This window comes from Camelus ferus, chromosome 15 (assembly GCF_009834535.1).
Source record: "Camelus ferus isolate YT-003-E chromosome 15, BCGSAC_Cfer_1.0, whole genome shotgun sequence".
Taxonomy (NCBI): Eukaryota; Metazoa; Chordata; class Mammalia; order Artiodactyla; family Camelidae; genus Camelus; species Camelus ferus.
In genome coordinates, this window is record NC_045710.1 from 20553606 (window position 1) to 20576748 (window position 23143).

A 23143-nucleotide genomic window follows, 5' to 3' on the forward strand; every position below is an offset into this window, starting at 1 on the left:
GAAAAAAGAAAACTTAGAAGCAGAACAGGTACTGAAAAACCAGGAGGTTTACTCTGAGGCCTGGAGTGAATGCAAGGCTGACCTAGGCGATGATGCAGGTCATGGTGTTTCTCTACTCATGTTTTGTCAGCACTGGTTACCTAAACTTTTTCCATTACAACTAGAAGAGCTGATGATTCTATCGCCTGATTCTGCCTCCTCACCGCAGACAGAGACCTGATACCTGCAGGTGTGGGGGACTGGATGGAACAGAGCTTCAGGAAACAGGAAGCTGAGATCATGTTCCCTGGATGCACTTTCTATGACCTTTGGCAGGGCCAGGCATATGGCTTTCCAGTTCCTGTTCTCAGGGCTGCCTGCTCTCCAAAATGTGCTTCTTCTGTGGGCTGAGGCCTTAATCATCACACATAAATAATAATGTATTCTTAATTATTGGGGTTAGAGAAGCCCATGTAGAGTGACTGGGAGTGTGGACCATGAGGCTGGACTATTTGGGTTCAAATCTAGTCTGCTGTACTAGCTGTGTGACTCTGGGTGAGTTACTTAACCCTCCTGAGCTTCAGCTTCCTCACTGTAAAATGCAGGTAATAAAAGTGCCTCCCTCACTGAGTGGTGTAAGCATAATGTTAAGTGTGATGACATATGAACAATGCTCAGCACCACAGAGTAAGCACCAAGTAACTATTCCTCTCTCTCCTTGCTGTGGTCTGACAGTCCTCCATGTCCTCTCCCCACAAATTCATATGTTGAAACCTAACCCTGCAAATGTGATGGTATACAGAGGTGGGAGGCAATTCAGTCCTGGGGGTAAAGCGCTCATGAATGGGACTAGCGCTGTTACAAACGAAGCTCCAGGGAGCTCCCCTGCACCTTCCACCATGTGAGGACACAGTGAGGAGGGACCGACTATGAACCAGGAAGAGGGCCCTCATCAGACATGACCATGCCAGCACCCTGGTCTTGAACTTCCAGCCTCCAAAACTGTGAGTAATAAACTTCTACTGTTTATAGTCACCCAATCAGTGGTATTTTGTTACAGCAACCCAAATAAGGACTAAACTTTCTTCCTCCTCCTCGTGGTTATTATACAAATTAAGGGGAATGCAGGAAGGGAGGTGAGCCCCTATTCAGGCTTGTCCCCCGCCAGCCGCCTCACTCTTCTCTGTCCTTTATGTGTTGGCACTTGGGAAGGAGCCAGCCTTGAAACTGGATCCTTGACCACGAGTGGAGAGACAGGGCTGTGGCTGGATCATCACAAGACTGAGGGCCAATGCCATCCTGGGAACCCTAAAAGGGCTTCGCAGAGTAGGAGACATTGCACCGGGTGCTGAAGAATGAGGAAGGGCTTCACTGGTGGAGAAGGGGGTGGAGGGCAATCCATGAGGAATAACCCAACTTAGCTACTCTTCCTGCAAAGAGGAAGGAGGTGGGATGACAGGAAAGGCCTGGAGTCTCAGCCAACAGTAACCAAAGGCATAAAGATCTTGCACTCTCAAGTCCACTTGCGCTGGGGCAGAAAATGCATACATGAATGGTCTAAAGGAACCTGAAGGCCTCACCAGGGAGGACGATCCTACCAGAGAGACAGAGAAAGAGTGAAAACTGTCTGGACTCAGGGTGAAATCTTTTGAGCACTTGTAGCAGGATGTTTGCTTCAAGAAGAGGTGGGGGTGGGGTCTAGCGACTTCTCTGTTTGGAGACTGCCTTGGTGGGGAGGGGAGGGGTTCTGTTGCCACACAAGGCAGTGGCATATACACATAAAAGTGTGGGCACTCTGAGAGACCAGATGGGGCGGGGGGCTGAGTGACCGTGCAGCCCCAGCATACCACCCACCTTCTCAAGCTGCCAGGCCTTGGCAAACGTGTGCCCTTTGTGGGGATGCCTTCCTCTCACTGCCCACCTGACCACTTCCCTTCTTCCATCAGAGCCAGCTCAGCTGTCTTCTCTGGGCCAGCTTGCCCCCAGCCTGCTCAGGTACACACTCCTCCATGCCCCCGTGGCACCTGTACGCACACCCATTACAGTCCTTCCCCATAGCATCGCAACTGTCCCTTGTTATCCAACATCAAACCTTATTCTGAGCCCCACAAAGGCAGGATGAGCCATCAGAGTCCAACCAGTGCCTGGGATAGAACAGACTCATAAGCATTTGTTGACAGAATGTATGATGGAATGAACGAGTGAATTCCTTGACACTGGTGGTCTATCACCAAAATTCTTTCACCTGTTTTTAATATTTCCCTCCTCACTGGGAAATGGTGAGACTCAGTAAACATTCCTGAGATGAGACATGATTGTGTATATGCATTTTGACTTCTCTTTGTATATAACATATATTTATTATTATGGGATTTGCCAAGATGCTATTTTGACAAGCCAAGGGGTTTACAGGTGTTCACAATTCTCTCATCTTCCTAGTGTTCAGTCCATCAAATATCCAGGGTAGAGTGGGAAAACGAAAGCAACCAGCTCAAAAGAGCCCCACTACAAGTCTTGGGCTGTCAAATCTCAAAGGTCAAAACTGGCAGAAGCCAATGGTCTTTTCATTTATTTTTCTTGACGCCCATCAATGAAAGCAATCGTGAGTAAAAGTTGTACCTGCCAGGAAAGGAATTGTCCTTTGCACTTAGTGGCAACCTTCGCAGTTGAGGTGCATGCTGACAGCTGCTTCCTGAGCCCCAGGAAGGATCACACATCTATTCCTGGGTGAGGGCAGAGGGTAGGGAGAAATACTTTTTATCTTTTCACTGATTGGAGATCTTCTGTGATCTTGGACTGGACTTCTATTTTTCAGAACTTAGGTTTAAGAAGACTCACATTGCAGAACTACTGCAAACCGATCTGGTGTCCATGCACCTAACACAGAACACCTCCTGTGTGCCAGGTGCTGTGCTCTGCACTGCGAGGAGTAAGATGTACAAACCGAGGACTCTAGCTAGAATGCGTGTGGCCCAGAACCAGATGACCAAAGATCAGATGAGTCTTCTTGAGAAGGGTTTTTCCTGACTGGTTGAGAATGGGTCTCAGTTTCCTCAAAGCCATACCGGGGTGATACCGGGGTTCAACTGCAAGGCCTCCTCAGGGAAATAACATGAGGAAAAAAAAGACACAGAAGAGCTGTGTTCCCTTGTGTGTAACTCACAACTGTGGGCAAATCACTGAACCTCTTTGAGATTCAGTTTATTCATCTGTAAAATGAGGATAATAATATATATGACATAGATTGCAGTGAAGATGAAATGAGTTGACGGATGTTGATGTACTTGTAACCTGAACAAGCACTGCACAGATATTTACCATTAATACTGACAACACAGTGTCTACCTCCTGAGAACAAAAAGGAATGATGTGGCTCTACTGTTAACCTGGGAACTAGATCAAAGCCAACATATGACATTCTGAAGAACAAGGTGCATGGTGGATGCTGGGTGGATAGTGGATGAATGGATGGATGGATAAATGCATGGATGGATGGATGGAATGGAGATTCCCTCTGGCTCTCTCTAGTGCACTGTGTATTCTTCTCAGTGCCCTGTGGCCTTAAAGGCCACAGTCCTTTTGGAGAAATAGTAACAGGTGTATTCTGAATAGACCCACCAGTAGAGACCAGTCCCATACATGGGCCTTGGGGGCTGCACAGGCAGGATCAGGGCAGGCCTGAAAGCCTTGTTACAAGCATGGCTACCCATAAGGGGGAGAAAATGAACTCTCTACCCTGTACACAAGTCCATCTCACCTCTCCAAGCTTTCTTTTTGACTTTTCTCCTTAGCGTTTAGTGAACAGTTACAGAAAGCTACTCATTTATGTGATCAACCAATTCAAGCTGAGATGTTAGCTGTAATTCTTTAATTTTGATGCATATCAGAATCCTGGTAGCACTTTCTAAAAATACTTATGCTCATGCCTCTTCCCGAGACTAATAAAATTAGAATTGGTTGGGTTCGGACTCAGGCATATCAATTTTGTAAAATGTGTGGTTATGATTTGTACCCCCAAATCTTAAGACCTACCATCTCAATGGTTTAAAGTCTAGGTGCTCCAGAGAAGACTAGCATTTTAGTAATTGTTTCAATATTGCTACTCAAAGGGGTGAATAATATGACACATCCAGGTATAGTCAGTGGGATTGGCAGTTTTGGGGTCCAACTTAGGTCACTTTGCAGGACATGAAATTGCTAACCTTGGCCCACCTCACAACCACTCTCCTACAACCCGGAGCAGCCTGGAGGAAGGCCAGCCCAGGGCCCCTTAGAGGGGCAGCTGGGAGGGGGCTCGGGGAGCACCCCCTTTGCATGTTATCTAGTTTAACTTCACAGCCACCCTGTGAGGTGAGCCAATTATTACTATTATACAGATAGGAAAGCTGAGGCTTGTAGAGACTCAGAGATTTGCCCAGACTTACACTGTGTGTGGGAGCTTCCTCCCTGCATACTTAGGACAGGCGTCTCATGACTACCCTCTGTTCAGACAACTCCCAGCTGCATGACTGTTCCTGTGACAGGTGTTGAGGAAATATGCCCCTGACAAGCCTGGGTGTGAGTTTTAAGGCTTTTAAAAATTATCTTTAAAGCCTCTGAAAGGCTCTCTCTTTTTAGTGTAAATCACCAGGACATTAAAGCCCTTATTGTATATTTATTAGTGTGCTATGCAGACCAAGGGGAAAACGGGAGAAGCTGACACTATGAATGACTTTGAAAGTGAGAAGAAACTGGGCCTGAAATTAAATCATTGTGACACTGCCACTCGAGGGCATCAATTTCAATAAATTATCACCCTTTTTTATTCCTGATCCCGTTTATCATGCAGGCAGGAACACTTTGGCCAGGGATGCTGAATGCCACAGGCCTCTGATTTCCCCATGCCAGCCAGACCTGCCACAGTGCACTGGGCTGAGTGAAGGTAAACCTAGCACGGCCTGTCAAAGGCAGTCAGGCATCTTTTCAGAAGCAAATGCCCTGTGTCGTCTTTCCATGTTGCCCAACCCTGAGCCTATCCCTCACTCAGCCTGCTGAGACCATCGGGTCTGTTTACAGGAAAGTCCAGGGTTCTGTACATTAGTGGCGGAAGGTCTCTGTAGGTCAGTAGTGGGTGACTGCCCTGTTTGCCAGACTTGGGGGTGCCCACAGAGTAGACTGGGGATCATTTTCTGCTCCCCTAGTCCTGAATGGCAACCTGAGATAGGGGCCCGGGTGTTGCAGGAGGGAGGGAAGGGGCGGAGGGCCACTGGAATCTCCACTTCAGGAGGTAAGAGGCTGGGAACGGCTGTGGTTGTTCCTTAACCACACTGCAAATTAGCGCTGGAGCCAGGGCTGACGCCACACCCTCCAACACCCACAAACCAATATCGCTTTGGGTTAAATTACTTTGGCAGGTCTCCCACTGGAATTGTTACTGGTTTTAAAGCTGGGATCTTTGGTCAGAATTGACTGGTTTAAATAAACATGACATGGGTTTTTCTTCACTTGGGGAGGGGCCTGCAGATTTTCATCTAAGGGCAATGAATTTGAGAATTTCTTGATGCAGCTGTTCAGCTGAGAGACAGACAGGCGAGAGCACAGGAGGGCTGGCTCTGGGGCCCAACAGGGACGTAAGCCTGGCTTTGCCAGGAGCCTGCACTTTGACCTTCATCACATCTCATCAGGCCCCGAGGCCTTGGCTTCCCCCATGAGGAAATTAATGGGGCTGATGGAACTCAAGTCTCCTCTGAGTGTAGGGGTTAAGCCCCCCTAGAAAGGTGAAGCTTTGAGCCAAGGAGAATCTTATTTCTCTGCCACCCTCTGGAATGAGCCTTGTTTGTGCTGTGAAAAAGACCTGACAGCTTACATGGCTCAAGCCCAGGTATCACCAAATCCTCTAGGTTTAAAACATCTTTTTGAGTATTAGTAATTCAAATGATTGGCAACTTCTATCCCCTCAGGACCCAATTCTTCCCTCCACACACTGTGTAGTTCTGGTCACACATAATAAAGTCCCTAGACACCCGAGGCTGCAGGAGAAAGCTGTGTGCATGGGAAGGGAGGAAGACTTGTGATGGCTCCGGGAAGGAGCCTTGGAGAGTCACTCCTACAGCCTGAGACATCACCAGCCCTTGAGTCTGTGTTCGAGTCCAGGAAGGTGCCAATTTCACCCCACCAATTGCCGTGAGACTGGACTGCTTTCTCTGAAACAGCCTTCAGCCGAAAGGCAGGGTTGCGCAGGAGGCAGATGCAGGAGCTGGGCTGCCTGTGCTGGCACTGCTGACTGGTGATCTCAGCTCGGCCTCTCACAATTTCTGGGCCCTAATTTAAAAACATCTGCACAAGCATGTGCTGTTGCTCTTTCACTTCTTCCTTACTGGACTGGGTGTTCCTTGAAAGCAGTGACTGTGTCATCTCTGGCTGTGTATTCCCAGCATCTATGACATGAGAGGGGCTCAATCGCTAGCTGTTAAATGAATTATGAACTGAGAAGGATCTAGTGTGTACTAAGTACAACGTGAGCCATCTTCCTACGCCAATTCACAACTCTTCATATTAAATATGCATTATTATATTCATTCAGTTCATGGCCTCTAATTCTAGTTAAGATGACCTCTGCTTGCTGGATTCTGCAGCCAGCGGGGCTGGGCTATGTGACAGCCCATTTCTCTGCTTCCCTGCTCCTGTAGCCACTCCTGCCGGGCAGATGAGCAGATGAGAAGGCCAGGCACTCATTGGCAGCTGTCCCCTGGGAGACCCCGGGCAAAGCCAGGCTGCCTTGGCAGACGCGGGCGCTCACGCTCTGTGAGTCATTTAGATCTCACACAGGCTGCTGCTTCCAGGCAATGAGGAAGGGAGCAGCTGCTGGGATTCCCCGACTGTCTTCCTTGTCTCCAGTGCCTCCACGCAGGCTGTTACTTCCCATGATGCTGCACCGTGTGCTCACCACTCAGTGGTTTCCGGGGGACTTGGTGGCCTCTGACTTGTTGTTCCTCTGAGTGAGGCTTCTCCCCAGTCGACTTTGTTATGACAACTTCCTCCCTTGTTACTACAAATGCCAAATGTTGTTTTCCCAGGAGCAGTTCCCAAACCACCATGTTCTGTTCTGAGAGGAAGCCAGCCCTATCTGTAATCATCACTGTCATCACCACCAAGATTTCAGTCTCCCGCCTCATCACGGTGATCACTGGGCTGCTGGGGTCATCTCTGACACTAAAGGGTATAAGTTTCCAGCAAGGCAAACTGCCAAGGTTCTCAAAACCTAAAGATTCTTCAGACTGGCACTGACCGTATAACCAGAGAGCAGGGAGTCTCAATCCTTTGTGATCCCAAATTCTAAGCAGAATGGAGCAGATTCGGGTATTAAGCAATGGCCTCTTACATTTGCATCCTGCTCAGAGTGTGCGAAACTCTTCACATCCTTAATTGCATTGACTCCACATGACCACATGAGCAGGGCTGGCATAATCATTCCCACTTTACAGATGGGGAAACTGAGGTTTGGGAGGGGATGGAATTTGCATGAAGTCACAGAGCTCATTCATGGAACATCCTTTCCTGGACCATTAAAGGCTGGCCTTCTGTATCCCTAGCACCTGTATGGTCCTAATACAAAGCACCCAATAAATGATTGTCATTGAACTGATGATTGAATAGTGAAACAGGACTTAAATTCAGGGCTTTGATTCACAGCATAATAATTTTTCTGCTGCACTACTGTGGTCCAATTGAATTCATCCAGCAATGGGTAAAATAGTCTAAAGTCAAGCTGGTTAGCTTCAGACACCCTCTTCCCTGTCTAGCCAGTGACCCTGAACAAATTATTTGGCTTCACTGAATTTCCTCATCTGTGAAATGGAAGATAATAACTGTGCCTGCTTCACTGTGCTGTGGAGTATTAATAACAAAATGTATGTAAAGTGCACAGCAGTGATTGGCTAGCACATCTAGGAAGTGTGTAATTAGTGTTAACAATAGTTATTACTCATACAAGGGACCGGGCCTTATATATCTGTGACACCCGGGACCTAGTATGGTGGTTGGCACATACACGTACATGTAAGGCTCAAGACACCTGCCTACCCACACTGACACATCATGTGACATGGAGCACGTCCCTCACCTCTCCTGGTCTCAGTTCCCACACCTAGGAACTGACACAGTTGAACCAGGTAAATCCCAGGGTTCTTCTCAGCTCTAAAATGTTCTATTTATTTCAGTGGTTCTCAGTGAGGCAACTTTGCTCTCCAAGAGACATTTGGCAACGTCTGGAGACATTTTTGTTGTCAATTAGGTGATGCTACTGGCATCTAGTAGGTAGAGGCCTGGGAAGCCGGGGACCATGCTCAGGACAATGTCCACAAAAAGAATTGTTCGGCCCCAGACGTCAACAGTACCGAGGCTGAGCAACTTGGATCCAACTCTACACATGAGCTCTCTGCACTGTTGGAAAAGCGCCTGTGCCCTGCAGCTCGCCAGCATGCCCGAGACAGCGGAGTTCCTCCATGCAGCAGAGCAGTCTAAGGAGTGCCCTTTCAGCTGCTACCTTCCACTCTCACCATGTTGATCTTGTTAGAGGGAGGAAGGCTGGCTCAGGCATCTTTAATTTAGATTGGAATCACTCTTGCTCATCACCAAACTCCAAGACAGCTCTGCCAAGGCTAGGGGAGAACAGCTTGACACAAGATGCTAGGAACCTGGCCTGAGGCCAAGCACCTGAAGACACAGGGGCAGCCCTACCAAAACCACCAGGTCAGTGGGCTTGCCCAGCACCCCTGCTCCCTTTCTCCTGCCCAAGCTCCCACCCTCCAGGGGGCAGATCAACTCTGGCGATGGAAGAGTCACCTTGGGAAGAAAATGCATTGGCCAGCGGGATGGACACTGAAACTGGTGACCATGACCACCTCAGGGGAAGCTCATGGCCTCCCACACCATGCAGTCTTGGTGTCCTTGTTCTCACCACATGTGGAGGGAAGACTACCATCACATGGTCCTTGGCTAGATTCATTCAAAGAATCTCGATCATCTGTTTGTGCAAGGTTCCTTCACATTCCGCTTCCTCTTTCCCAACCCTGTCCTCTCCCCCTGAATTCCTGCTGAGACACTATGGATTTCCAGGAAAGGACACAAATGAGTAAAGGGGAGACCTGGAGTCCAACTTTGGCTACTATAAACAGGCTTCCTATTTCCTCTCTCTGCCTCAGTTTTCCTGACTGTTAAATGGAAACTCACTTGGTAGTTATGAGCATAGGAAGACAAAGAGGGGAAAATTCTTTGCAAGCCCCCATGGCTAGCCACAGAGAGGAGCGATCCTATTCTTGATCATACTATGGAGGAACCAAGCCCTGCTATTTAGGAAGTGCTGAAACCCTGCAGCACTCTGCCCCTCACACACCTGCACATCCTCAGCCTGCATTTCAGGGAGACCCCGAACTCCACTTCCCCCTTGGCATCAATGAGTCTCCCTACCCCAGGCAGCACCTCAACAGATGGATTGCCTGAAGTCCCAACAGCCCTAGGCAGCACTCTCTGGTCTCTACCAAGCTTGGTGGGACACGAATGTCAAGCAGAAATCAGAATAAACTTTTCATGAGATCAGGCAAACACCTATAGAATGGCACTGCAGCAGAGGCCACCACCAGCGCCACCCATGAATGGAAGGCCTTGACATGTGGGCTTCTCACAGAAAAGGGAGACCCTGCTGGAGGAAGGCTTGGCCATCAGGAGACAGCTCATCCCTTACAGCAGGCATCTCAGACACCTGACATTTCTGACTTCTGGTGAACAGAGCAAGACACATTGGGCCCCTCCCAGCCAGTACAACAAGACATTTCAGAGGTGAGAAGATGGATACAAATTTAGGTATGAGGAGAGCATCCTTCTTGAAGCCAAGATTTCATTCCTGCTGGGATTGTAGCAGCTTATAGTTCCTTGAAGTGCAACTACTTACAGACGGGCCAGTGGCAGACGGGTGGGGTGAAGACTTTCAAGAAATTAGTAAGGAATCCATACAACTTTACTGGAATGGAAGTAGGCAAGATCTCATCCCAGACTCGGCATACCATGGAGGTGGATATGGGTAACATCATTGTTCAGATGAAGCCCCTCTGAAGGGTATTTTCTTAGAGGGAAGTTAAGTTTAAGCTTAGCTAGAATTTTGAGGTCTTTCTCCAGCAAACATGCCACAAAGAAGGATCTCTCACCCTTGTTGATTATCAGACAGGGGCCCCTCAAAACTGGGGTCTTACAGAATGAAAAAAGAGGCAGACACAGAGATGCCTTTGTTCAAGTTTGCTTTCCAATGTCACTACTTCTAGAAGCCTGGTGGATCACTGAGTAAGCAAGTGAGTATGTCCTAGAAGCTTAAGTGAGCTCACTGACATGGGTACTGGGCATGACTTCTGTGTTATGTAAGCCTTGGAGGTTCTAGGACAAAGCTTGTTTCCCTACTGAACTGGTACTGTTGACGCATCCCTGACCTTCTCTGCTCTGGGGTCCCACATTCCCGTAGGGCCTGCTCGGGCAGCCACAACAGTTTGCTCTTTCCCTTCCTGCCAAAGTTCTTCTGGTAAAATCCAGTTTCCTGCATATTAAATTATTTTCATTTTGGCCTTTTAACACTCCCCTTGGCTGTTTTCTTCTTGGCTCCATCTGGACTTTGGAAAAGAAATATCTTTAATACTTACTCATTAAATGCCCACTCTGCCAGCTGGTCCTCTGGCCTCTGGAAGGACTGCCAGCCTGGGCAGCCAGAGGGCCCCACAGATCACTGCCTGAGACAGCACCCAGGGAATATTAGCAGTAATGGCTCAATCTGGACCCTACCCATTAAAGGACGATTGTGAGTTTTAAGTAGATGTCACAGACTCTGAAACTTTGTAGCCAAAACCCAAATCTCTGTTTATATAATGGATGTTGGACACGGGGAAGGACTTACCCATGCTTCCCCGGAGTGGGTACCAGGAGGATCTCTCTTCCAGCCTCATTGTGGGGCAGCAGCTGGGCGACGTACCTCCCGGAGGGCTGCAGGTGCCTGTGCACGGAGACGGCCAGTCTGCAGTGCTCGCTGCTGCTCCTCATCCACGGGCTCAGGATGGTGTGCTTGGAGTTTGCCGAGGTGTTGAGGAGGAGGAAGGAGCCTGTCAAGAGACAAGGAAAGGGCCTCTGTATTGTGTCCAGATGGGAGGACCAGCATCAGCGCTGAGGTGGGATTTTAAGGCCAATGGCATCGAAGTCAGCAATGCTGGAGGCTTCCCCTACTTTCTTCTCACACACCTAAATAGCCCTCTTGCCTCTTTTTTAGGTGGTCTTTGAAAAAGTAAAGCCTGAGGCAAGAGGACAATGACTCGAGACTTAGGCTTTATAATCAGGCAGACCAAGGTTCTCACCCTAGCACCCCTACTTACTAGCTCTATGTGTTTGAGTCTTGGGTTATTCATCTATAAAGTGAGAATGAAAACATCTACTTCAAAGGGTGGTTGTGAGGATTATGTGAGGTAAGCATGAAGAGCATTTTACCCAGTTTTAGGTAGAGAGGAAACACCCTTATAAAATAATCAATTCGTTGATTTTAACTGTCTTCTACGTTAAAGTAGACATGACAGCTCACAGATTCTTTGCCAGCCAACAGGCACAAATAACAAAGCCACATAAGAAACAGGAGAAGAATAGGAAGGATTACCTAATCCTCAAAGAGTGACGAGAGTCAGAAACCCACCCCAGGTGCTAAGACATTCTTAGTCTAGGAGGACAGCCTAAAGAGAGTCCCTCCCCCTATTAATGTGCCCAGAGTGGAAATAGGACATCAGTTCCATCATATATACATCCATGTAGGGTATCTCCACATCTCACAAACCAGGACACTCTGGGAAATCTCAGGCCATCCCACAGGTCAGTTTAAATCCGAGCTGACCTGAGTTATCCATATCACATTCAAGCCAACTTGGGAGTCAACTGACATCTGTTGGACAATTCAGAATTTTCCAGGAGTGTATGGGTTGGGTCTAGGCTCTTAAATAGTTACAACTAGTTCAAGGTTTTCCTTGAGAGGTGGGTGGCTTATTTGGGTCACCTTCATGGTAATTAAGATCATGGCTCCTGCTCCGCTGCTTACCAGCTAAGTGATCTTGGGCAAAGCATTAATTTTCTCTGGTTTCAGTTTCCTTGTTTATAAAAGGCGGGGGGGTTGACTAAATTCAATGATCTCTTATGATCCATTTCAGCTCCTGAGTCTATTAATCATGTGAATTGCAGCTAGTCTCCACAAAGAAAGCCCTACAAATCCCTCCTGGTTCCATGCCTGTAGCAGCGTTTCCCTCTAGGGCAAGCCAACCCTAATTCAAGTAGCACAGGCCAAGCGACCTGCAAGAAGCCTGCACCCACGGGCTTACTGTCAGCATAAAAGCAGGGCACCATTTGTTGTTCCCGGGATCCCTTCTGATGCGTTAATTTTACTTGCCACACTTACACATTGAAGTTTTGGACCATTAGATGCTGCTCCTTTTGTGGTGAAGGCCTATTCCAACAAGATCCCCAACTCCTCCTCTGGGAACCAGCTAATGAGTGCTCAGTCTTCTCAAACCACTCCCTGCCCAGGTACTTCAAAACAGTCTCCTACAGATAATGCAATTTATTGAGTAGGCAAAGGCACTAGTGGCCTACAGTAGAGAATGATGCAGATGAACGAGAAGGGGATTCCTACCAGAAACAAAGCATTTCCGAGGACACATACTGCATCGGAAATTTGGAGAGTTACAATATTCTGGGAGTAGATAAATGTGACTTTCAGTTAAAATCAGGATGAGGTCAGCACAAGACTGCTTCGGAGCTGAATTGGGGGCATAGGTCAGCACTGGAAACCAAATCCTCTGTAATTGTTGAGAAGTTTCAGCATGGCATATGGGCCTTAGAAAAATGCTCTACAACTCTCAGTAAATAATCTCCATTATTACCCTGTTTTACAGTGGGGGAGATATTCTTGTCAAGGGCATAGAGGTAAAAGGAATTAGAATCAAAGACTCAGAATTAGAAAGAACTTAAAGATCATCTAATATAATGCCCTTGCTTTTCTAGAGAATCAGTCTGGAGATTAGAATGAGGAAATGACTCGTCCAAAGTCTTAATTTGAAAGTTCAGACCAGACTCCAGGTCTCTGGACTCCTAACCAGTACTTTCCCCTTGTATCTTTCTCATTGTCCCACTGTATTCTTCATCCTAAAATATGACCAGGGTGCCTTGCGGCCAAGTTGTGTATCTCAGAACTCAGAGGGGTGGAAAAGGAGAAAGATAGGGAGATGGGTACTGGACAAAATCCATTTGTTCACTGATTTTCTTACTCACTCCTTTCTGCCCTCAAATTTCACTTATTGGATGCCGACTTTCTGCAAACACCCAAGCATTGGCTCTACCCTGGGGACACAGACGTGAGCCAGACACAGTTCTGGGCTTCAAGGAACACTCCTGTAGGAGTGATGAGATACCTGCACTAACTTTAATCAAAAGTAGAGGTTATAGAGTCATAAGACACATACAGATAAAGAACTTTGAGAGGCACTATGAAAGAGACATTAGGTTCAGTTGGGAAGAGTCAAAAAGAAGATGACCTTTAAGTTCGATCTTAAAGGGAGAGGAAAACAAAGATACTGGCAGAGACAGCTGTGCAGGAGTTGAGAGGAAGAGGAGTCAAGGCAGAAATGTAGAAAATGTGTAGTGGCCTTTGGCTGCAGAATGGGGTACATGAAGAGAAGGCTGGGAATTAAGGAAGGGTGGTGGGTGTGGACCAAACCAGAGAACATTTAATTCCTGGCTGAAGATGTTCAACTTTATTTTGTGGACAACAGAGAGCCAGAAAAGGTTTGAGTAGGATAGGGATATCATCAGAGTGGTGTTTCAGGAAGATTAATCTGGTATGGCTGGGAGAGGGGGATCAATAATGACCCAACCTCATCCTCCACAACCAGTCCACACAGGCAAGGGTGTGATAAATGCAAATGTGATGTGTTTAGTGTGTTACCGTTGTAAGCAAAGGTGCCATGTTAGAGGCAGACTCTGGGATCCACTGGGGTTCCCAATACTAGGTTAGTGTGCATCTGTTCAGAGCAGGTGAGAGCACTGGAAGCATCTCTGGGGGGCAGTCTTACTCCAGACACTCTGGGGGCACACTCGGGTTAGGATGAAGCCACGCACGTCACATATAAGGGAGCAACAACTGTACCCTGGTCTGAGACCCTACTCTGATGTTCTTTGTTAGTGGAAAGTTGGGCAAAATAAAGGAGGTGGCTCCCTTCTTCTCAGAAAGATTACATGCGTGTGTGCACGCATGCGCGCAAGCACACACACACGCACACACACATACCCTTGAGAAACTCAAGTTCCCAGAAGGAGTGAAGCAAGCTGAAGTTGATGTGCCTTGGAATGCTTCCTGTACCCCTCTACCCTCCTCCTGGGTGTGGAAACACATGTAAATTCTGTCCTTGTGATTCAGTACTTCCATGAGACTCTTTCAAGGCTGACTGGAAGATAGATTACTTTTCCAGTTCTAATATGTGAAATGATGTTTATATGAATTTTATTTTGTGCAACTGGACTGTCAATAAGAGACTGAGCTTAAAGTATTTTCACTCTCAATGAAACTCTATAGTTGAGAGCTAGCTCTTCATCAGCAGCTTTCCTCAACCCCCCAAAAATAAAATAAAAGGAAAAAATGCATTTCATAAATTCCTTGGGATATTGTCAGTATAAATCTTTTAAAGTTAGTGAGAATTTATCTCTCCTCTCCCTCATTCCTGTTTCCTGTTTATTTTGCTCAGAATAGCTTGGGGCTAAGGGAAGGCTCTGGGGTCCCTTCTAATTAAGAAGGATGACCTGGCAGCTCACAGACCTTCCCCCAGTGTGAGCCACGGAGGGTGGAGAAGCAGATCAAAGAGCCCTGCTTACACGGTGCCACGATCATGGTTTCCTTATTATTGGATTGTGTTGATTTATTCAGTGATTAAATATGAAATGGTTGTTATTTTTACCTCTGGTCACCAGCACAGGGATGTGTCACTCTCATCCTAGATAGCAGGGCTCAAACTTATGAGCCAAAAACCAAATGGCATGAATCTTGAGATCAGACAGACTCTTCCATATTCAGGATCTCTCTCTATCCAGTTCTAGGCTTTAGACAAATTATTTAAACTCTTTAAACCTTCATTTGCTCAGATTTAATAATGAGTGCAGCCTACCTCACGTGGCTGTTGTGGAGATTAAATTAAATTACATGCATGGAGTGGCCAGTACAGTGCCCGGCCCTTAGTAGGAATGTGATGAATGTTGATTTCCTGCTTTGAGGGGTGTCTTAGTCAGGAGCTCCTTTTATGTGTCACTAAACTTGGAATAAAATGGACTGAATTTGAGTGCTGATTCTGTCACTACCAAGGTTCCTTTGTTTGTAAAATGAAAAGGTTGGATAGAGTCTCTCTGAGAACCCTTACAGCTCCAAACTGTCAGTAATTCTGTCTGCCTGCCTAGAATACGATCAGTCTAAAGGAAACATGTCAAGTCTCCAAGCCCCTAAATCCTAAAGACTTCTTCTTCTAATTCACTTCTCTGAGGCTTGTACACCAACAGTTTCAGTCAATGGGCCAAATACTCTGTAAAATGTGATTCCCTGACCTGCTTCCACTCTTCTGATTTACATAAATACATCCCCAGGAAGGACTCCAGTCTTAGCATCACTTGTTTCTATAGATGTTTCTGCTATCAGGCTGGTACCACTTCTAAACTTCTCGTATTGAACACAACGCTTGCCACACAGCAGGTACTCAATGACTTTAAAAATCAAAGTAATTTATACATACGACAAGGAATCAAATAGTTCAGAATAGCACGTAATAATAATTTTTTAAAAAACTATCCTTAAATCATGCTCCTCTCACCAAGTCCCAAAAATATTTTTAAAGATTTCTAATCTTTTGGCAACTGCTTTCATGATTCTAAGTATTATGATCACAGTGTTATTTGTTGGTGTAACAATTTTAGGCCCCTTAACATTGATGGTACATTAAGAAAAATGATACTCTTCCCCTTCTAATTCTTTATTTTTTAAATCCCTTTTTACTTTCCTATTACTTTCCCTTTTAACTTTGCATGGTAAATTTATTACATGTTCCACCAGCTTTAGCCAGCATCACCTGACTCTCCTCCCTGGAAGATGCTGCTGTGAGTCTTCCTGCTCTTCTGCACTTTTCCTCATCCATGTCCATCTCCCAAGGCAGCTGAGCTTTTCCTGTACATTGTCAAAACTGTGTAAGAATGATTAAGTCTAGTGTTTTGTTTACAGGTTGATGCTAAACATTGAAAATCAACAAATAGAGCTTTTATACTGATAACTATATGTCCTTTTTTTCCCCTGTAGTGAGCAAGGGTTATATTTATAAGCTTCTTTATAGGTCCAGTAATGCATCCCACTCCACGGAGAATGTTGCCAGCATCAGGATCAAATGAATATTCGTATTCATTCTCTCTCTCTCACATTTTCACTTGTCAAAATTATGGCACATTATAATTTGCCTTATATTTGAATCAGGACTCTCCTGGGCAGTTTGTTTTTCCAGAAATGTCTAATTGTTTTTCTATTTTATTTATTTTCTGTCTGCCTTTTGCACCATATCACTAACACTTCAACATACTCCCTGAAAAATCTCTCCAGTCTTCTTGAAGATGTTGATTTCCTGTTTTTAATTTGTACCAGTTGCTTTCTGGGCCTCCAGTAATGCTATCATTCTAGAATTTCTTTTGACGAGAGCTCTTTCATTAGTCTCACCATCCTCAGGGGGAAACTTTGCAAAACTTTGAGTATCCGCAATATTTTTATTTTATTTTCACACTTGGTTGATAGATTTTCTGGCTATAGTTTCTAAATTGGAAAATTTGCTTCAGAAATTTGAAGGCACAGCTTTAGTGTTGTCTAGCATCTGTGTGACTGAGGCGGCGTCTGAGGCTGGTTTTACTATTCATTTCTTTGTAGTCAGTCTGGTTTTTTCCCTCTTTGGAAGGCATCAGTATCTTTCTTTAACACTGAGGTGCTGAAATTTCAATACAATGGATCTAGGAATGGATCTCTATAAAAGTTCCTTGGTGGCATTTGGTCGACTCTTTTAGAAAACACGTGTTTCTTTCACCTCTGGTAAATGTGTCTTATTATTTCTCTGATAGTTTCATTCTCTCTCTTCTCAGTCTTGATTCTTTCTGAAGAGCTTTATCTCTCAAGTTAACTTCTGTTACCTATTTATTTTTGTTTTCTCTGGTGTCAATTTATGTAGATATTTCCTTTTCATGCTGCTGGGCTATCATATGTAGGGTGGTCCTGGGTCAGCCCCTTACACAGAGACAGGAGAGACTAGGAGCGCTGACAGGAACTTCTCTGTACCTAGTTAGTGCTTGTTCTCCTTGTAAGAGTTGGCCTGGTGAGGCTGGTGAGGGGCAGGCCTTGCTGCAGTGGCCAACTCCAGCATCATGGACACATCACCCTCTGCATGAACCCTAAATGCTCCCACCAATGGCCCTAGTTCTGTCAGTCCACTTGAATCTTTAGAGGAGCACCCCCTGTTTCTTCCCCCTGTGGTTAAGCATCCTGTTACCTTTTCATCTGGAAAAATGGGGTTGAAAGTGGGTGGAGATCAATAGTTAATCACACCACAGAGGAATCCCATTTTTCCTCCTGACTCTCATCCTTCCTTCCAGAGGATCCCTTATCAGTACTTATTGTGGTGCCTCCAGCAGATGGGCCCCCTCTTCTGCTCTAAATCCCCTTTTGCATCTTCTCAGCTATGGCCACTTTATTTCCTTCATCTACATCTTCCATCTCCTCTTTGGGTTCTAGAATTCACTCATGGTTCCCCTCCTGTTCTGTTTGTTATTCAGGATTTCTTCCTCTGTTGAATCCTTTGTTATCACTTTAGTGGGATTGAAGGAGAGAAGAAGACAAATGTGTGCTCCGTCCACCATCCTGAACTAGAAGTCTCTTAATCATATTCTTTGTGTGAGAATATGAATAAACAAATGCATGTACAGAGTTCCATCTCAAAAAATCACATATGATTCTGGCACCACTGGTTAACTATCTACATTGCAATTAAACTATTAAATCATTAGTATAAGCTATGACTTGATCATGATGCCATTCATATTAGGTGGGACCTAAGGAACAGCAGAAGTTTAATGGGCTGGAATATGCACAAAAGTGCAATGTGCAGACACAAGCCGCTAGGTGCAGCATCAGAGAATAATGCTGTGACATCACCCAGAGTATGTTCCGTAGAACACGAGCCCCACAGGGTGTTAATAGGCATTATGAGAAAGCCTCATAACCAAGTAATTTTGAAGATTATTGGGTTAAACAAAAGTAAACAGGCTCTTGCCTTGCAGGACTTCTTAGAATCTTAATATGCCATTAAGAGTTTTGACTCTTCAAGAGTGGAATTTAAAATGAAGATTTCCCAAACTCCTTTGGGCACAGAACTCTTGCTATTGTGTATAATGTACCATGAAATATGCTTTGAAACCCTCTTCTATTCTATTTCTGCTCGAGACCACTTTCAGAAAGTAAGAAAGGAAAAAACATCATGATAAGAATGAATGTAGTGTGGAAGTGAGAAATACATCTATAGCTGTGTCCACATCTATATCATCTCTTAAATCATAAATCTTCTCTGTTTGTATGACTTTCAAACTGTCCTCTCTTCAAGAACTAAGCTTCTTATGGCAAAATCATACTTTTGGAAAGGCTCCTCTGAATTAGTGCATTTTTCTCTCTACCTGAGGATACCTAAAAACTCTGACTTTTAGAATGTCAGAGCTAGAAACAAACATGGTGGCCCCATTGCTGTACTGGGGAGAAAACCAAGAAGCAAAGCTAAGGACTTATCCAAGGTCACATCACAAAATAGTAGTAGATGTGGGATTAGGAGTAAGGTTTTCAGACTCCCTGTCTAAAATAGTGGAACATCCAGTGTCTGCCTGCCCATGATAGAGATCTACAATGATATTTCTGCTCAAATATTCTATGGCCAGTTTCCCCAGACATCACTTTCTCTCTTTGTACTCCTAAAACTCTGAGGATTAAGCCCCGCAGATGATCTCAAGCCTACCTATCTGGCTGTCTCAGATCTAAATCACAGACTAAGGCTTGGGCAAGTGGGATCCAGACAGACAAGTAATCTTTTGGAAATCACTCTTGGGGGCTTAGGGTGGTCCCCAACACCTGGCAGTATTTTAGGGTCTCTTCTGTTTATGTGGTCTTATGAAGTCCCAAAACAAATCAGGACCATGGAAAGAGCTCCCTTATTGTTTATTTTTAAAATTCTAATTCTGCTACCAAATGTAACCTCAACTCAGGTTTTAGGTTTCAGTACAGAGTTTTGAAATTTAGAGGAAGGAATATGTGGGATTGTCTTCACTGGCATGCTTTGCCTAAAAATGGGATAATTTAGGAATCCAGAACTTCAAAGACCTGGAGCTCTTGGGAATCATTTAGTTCAACCTTTTTACCTTGCAGTTGAAGACATTCAGACCAGGGAGTTGAAGGGCTGTGCCTAGATTCCACAGTGGCCAGTTGAACTGCGTTAGGACCCAGCTCCTTCAGTCCCAGCCCTGTGTACTTTTACCGCCTCTCTCTGCTGTGATGTCAAATATTTGGAATTTGCTCTGCTATCCTCCACCACTAGGGCTTAATGTATTGCTGTACTACACCTTCACTGGAAAGCACTTTGAAGAGAAATGGTATCAGTTTTTGAGATCAAATGATTAGAAACACCAAGTGTGTTCATTAAGGAAGGCAAGGGAGGATAGAGAGAGTTGATTTTTCTTAACAGTATTATTAATCTTAACACTATGATTTCAGCTGTATCCTAAAGTAGTAGTACATTTGCACGTTTAGTGAAAATCTGTAAATTATCTCTCGGGTCCAAGTTAACTGAGGCAAAATTTCCCTAGAAATGGTAAAATATATTTATGCTTGTGTGTACTTACAGTAAATATATACATATGTATATATTTGCATGTGCATGTTTATGCATAGCTATATATGTATATATTTTATGTGCATATACATCTATATATTTACATATGTATATCTGTGTGTGTATGTTTATATAGATCCCCTTTTAGATCTCTGACCCTGTTAAAAAAAAACAAATCTTTTTTGGGGAGACACATTTTGTTCTTGTTTTTGTTTTTGTTTTTAACCAATGGGTTTCATTTAGGAAAAAAGGAAAAGGCTAAAAATCTCTACATACTGCATGTGTGTCCTGGGGAGTCAGCAAAAAAAGATAATAAAAGGCAAAGCATATAAATAGAAGGAATCAAGCTAAAGTGCTGAGAAACCTCTTTTCCCTAAGAGCTCACTGTGGTAATCCTCAAGGAAAACAGAACAGCACTTGATGTGATGAGCAGGAGAAAGAAGCAGCCAAATGAAAACTAAACAATTGATTTAATTCAATGAGAAGCAGGAGGAAGGAGAGGAAAATGTCTGCTGCAGTGGGGTAGGGCAAAAAGGAGTCAGGGGACCAAAGTGCTTTTGCCGCAACAAAATCCACTTTGGGGGGAAAGAAGCACAAAATTAGGTTTTCCCTTTTCCTCGTAGATTCTTAGCTCTGGAATCAGATTGTTCAATTTTTGCTTCAGTCCCAGATGTCAGAGTATAAAAATCTTCCATGTTACTTTTTAAATTTTGCTAAGAGGTAGCAGATATTATTACTCTATTTGTGCAGTTCATTGATTTTTTTAATTAAAAATTTAAAAAGCAATTTTTGACCCATTTCCTTGTGGGGGTCTCAGAATCTCAGCCACATGATAGTAAGACCTGACATTCATGTGCTGAGGGTCTTAGACACCCTATTGTTGAAGGAGAAGCAAACATTGAAACAGCCAAGCCACAAAGCGCAAAACAAGGGAAGGCCACTGTATCACCACATGCCACTCTGGGAATGCTGCACGGAGCAACACGACACCATCTTGCCCAACTCTTTGCTTTTTAGAAGAGGAAGCTCACATGCAGGAAGCTGAGGCAGACCAGGCAAAGGAAAATGGTGAAGCCAAGTTCTCAAAGGTTCTAGAATGAGCCAGCTTCTTCTAATTGGTCTTCCACTTTCCACTTCCCCTCCCCCCAACATTCTACACAGTAGCCAGAGCCATCTTCTTAAATGTAATTTAGTCACTCCCTTGTTTTAAATTCTTCAATGGCTTCTCACTGACAATAGATTAAAATCCAAATTCCTTACTATGGTCCTACAAGGAAGGCCAGAGGATAACTGACCCGTAGCAGACACCACAGGTTGGCTCACTCAGCACCCCAACCAACTTCCTTCTCTCTTGCCTTCTTCTTTTATTGAGACTGGAAGTTAAAAAAAATGACTGGTTTTAATAGGCCTTCCTTCCAGAGAGGACGCAGTTCTGGCCAGTGAAATGTAAGCAGCATTGTGCTCGTAGGGTTGCAGAATTAGCACATAAAAACACAGGACACCCAGTTAAATGTGAGTTTCAGGTAAATAATGAATACTTTTTTCAGTATAAATATGTCCCAAATATTGCATAGGGCATACTTATATTAAAAGCATTATTTATTGTTTATTTGAAACTCACATTTAACTGGACATCCTGTTTTTATCTGGCAACTCTGTTCTGGACAATTTGGGGATAACTTCACTCTGCTTCTTTCTTCTTGTTGCCTAGAATGTGGACATAATGCCTGGAGGTGTGGCAGCTGTCTCCTGACCATGAAGCGGCAAGCATGAGCATATGGAATAGAAAGGTAATGAGAGTTGAGTCACTAATGCTGTTTTTGGATATCTGCACCATTGCCTGTCTCTGGTCTTCTTCTAATGGGAAAAATACAACCCAACACCCAAGATCTTTATTTGGCTAAGCCACTGTAGCGAGGGTTTCTGCTGTTTTATAGTTGATGCTCTGTAACCTTGTCTATTTTGGGCCAGCTATCCAGTGCCTAACATAATGACAGGGACAGTGCTCCCTCAAGAAACATTTCTTGAATGGATAAAGAAATTACAGGTAACAAAAAAGGTGGGTAATTCACTTGTTTCCTTGTATCTTATCTAAAATAGTGTCATTCTTCTTATTTATTTTGGGGAGAACATTTTTCCCTTTTGAACTGACTGGTGACTATACAGGAGTATTATTTGCAACACAAAACAAATCAATTTTTTTAAATGCCTGGAAGTTTGGACTCTTTAAGATCAGTATTTTTCAAATAGCAGTTTGTAACCCATTAGTAGGCCATGAAATCAGTTTAGTGGGCCGCAACCAGCATTACATAAAAAGGAGAAGAAGAAAGAGGAGGAGGAGATCAGGAAGAGGAAAACAATAAAGTATCCATATTATAATTTTTCTTTGGGAAATAATGGCTTCTGATCTATACATGTACACACACATACACACACACACATACATTTCTGTCTACCATGTTGTTTTGTAAAATGTATTTCTTAACTGTGGATCACAGTTAAAAAAATCAAAAGGCTCAAGATGAATATTGTTCAGATTTCAAATGTTCATATGTGGAAATTACACTGCCCAAGTTTTGTTGCCTGTGCCACCTCTCACTAGCTGGGTGATTTTGGGAGGAGAAGAAATCTATTTGGACAGCATTTCATGATTTATAAAACTCTCTCATACAAACAGTTGTATAACAACTTGGTTAAATAGATGCTTTCCTCAGTTGTAGCTGTGTCTAATATGGCATGTGGCTACTGATGTGGATCAAGAAATGTGGATCAAGAAACTGAGGAACTGAATTCAAGTTTTTTAATTTTAAAAACTTTAAACTTAATTTAAAAATTAATTCAAAAATGGACACTTGATTTGATTATTAGAAAAATACGTTTGGAACAACTTGGGTATGTGAATCTAATTTTTCAACCATAAATTTTATGAAATATAGATCAAATATTTCAGATGAAAATTTAGGCTCCAAAGTGACATGTACTGTAAATATAAAATGTACACTGGATTTCAAAGGTTTATTACAGAAAAAAGAATATCCAATATTTCATGAATAATTTTTATATTGATAAATGTGGAAATGATAATATTAGATATATTGAGTTAAATAAAATACATTATTGAAACTAAGTTCACCTGTTTCTTTTTACTTTTTGTAGTATGATTTCTAGAAGATCTAAAATTACAT

At 44.1% G+C, this 23143-nt stretch overlaps 1 protein-coding gene across 1 annotated transcript in view; it reads right to left on the reverse strand.

Moving 5' to 3' along the window:
* ALK (ALK receptor tyrosine kinase) overlaps window positions 1-23143 on the reverse strand; it is a 678293-nt gene that overhangs the window by 301734 nt on the left and 353416 nt on the right. The window contains 1 exon segment of the mRNA XM_032497290.1: window positions 10895-11096. Within this exon segment, the coding sequence (XP_032353181.1) occupies window positions 10895-11096 (202 nt within the window).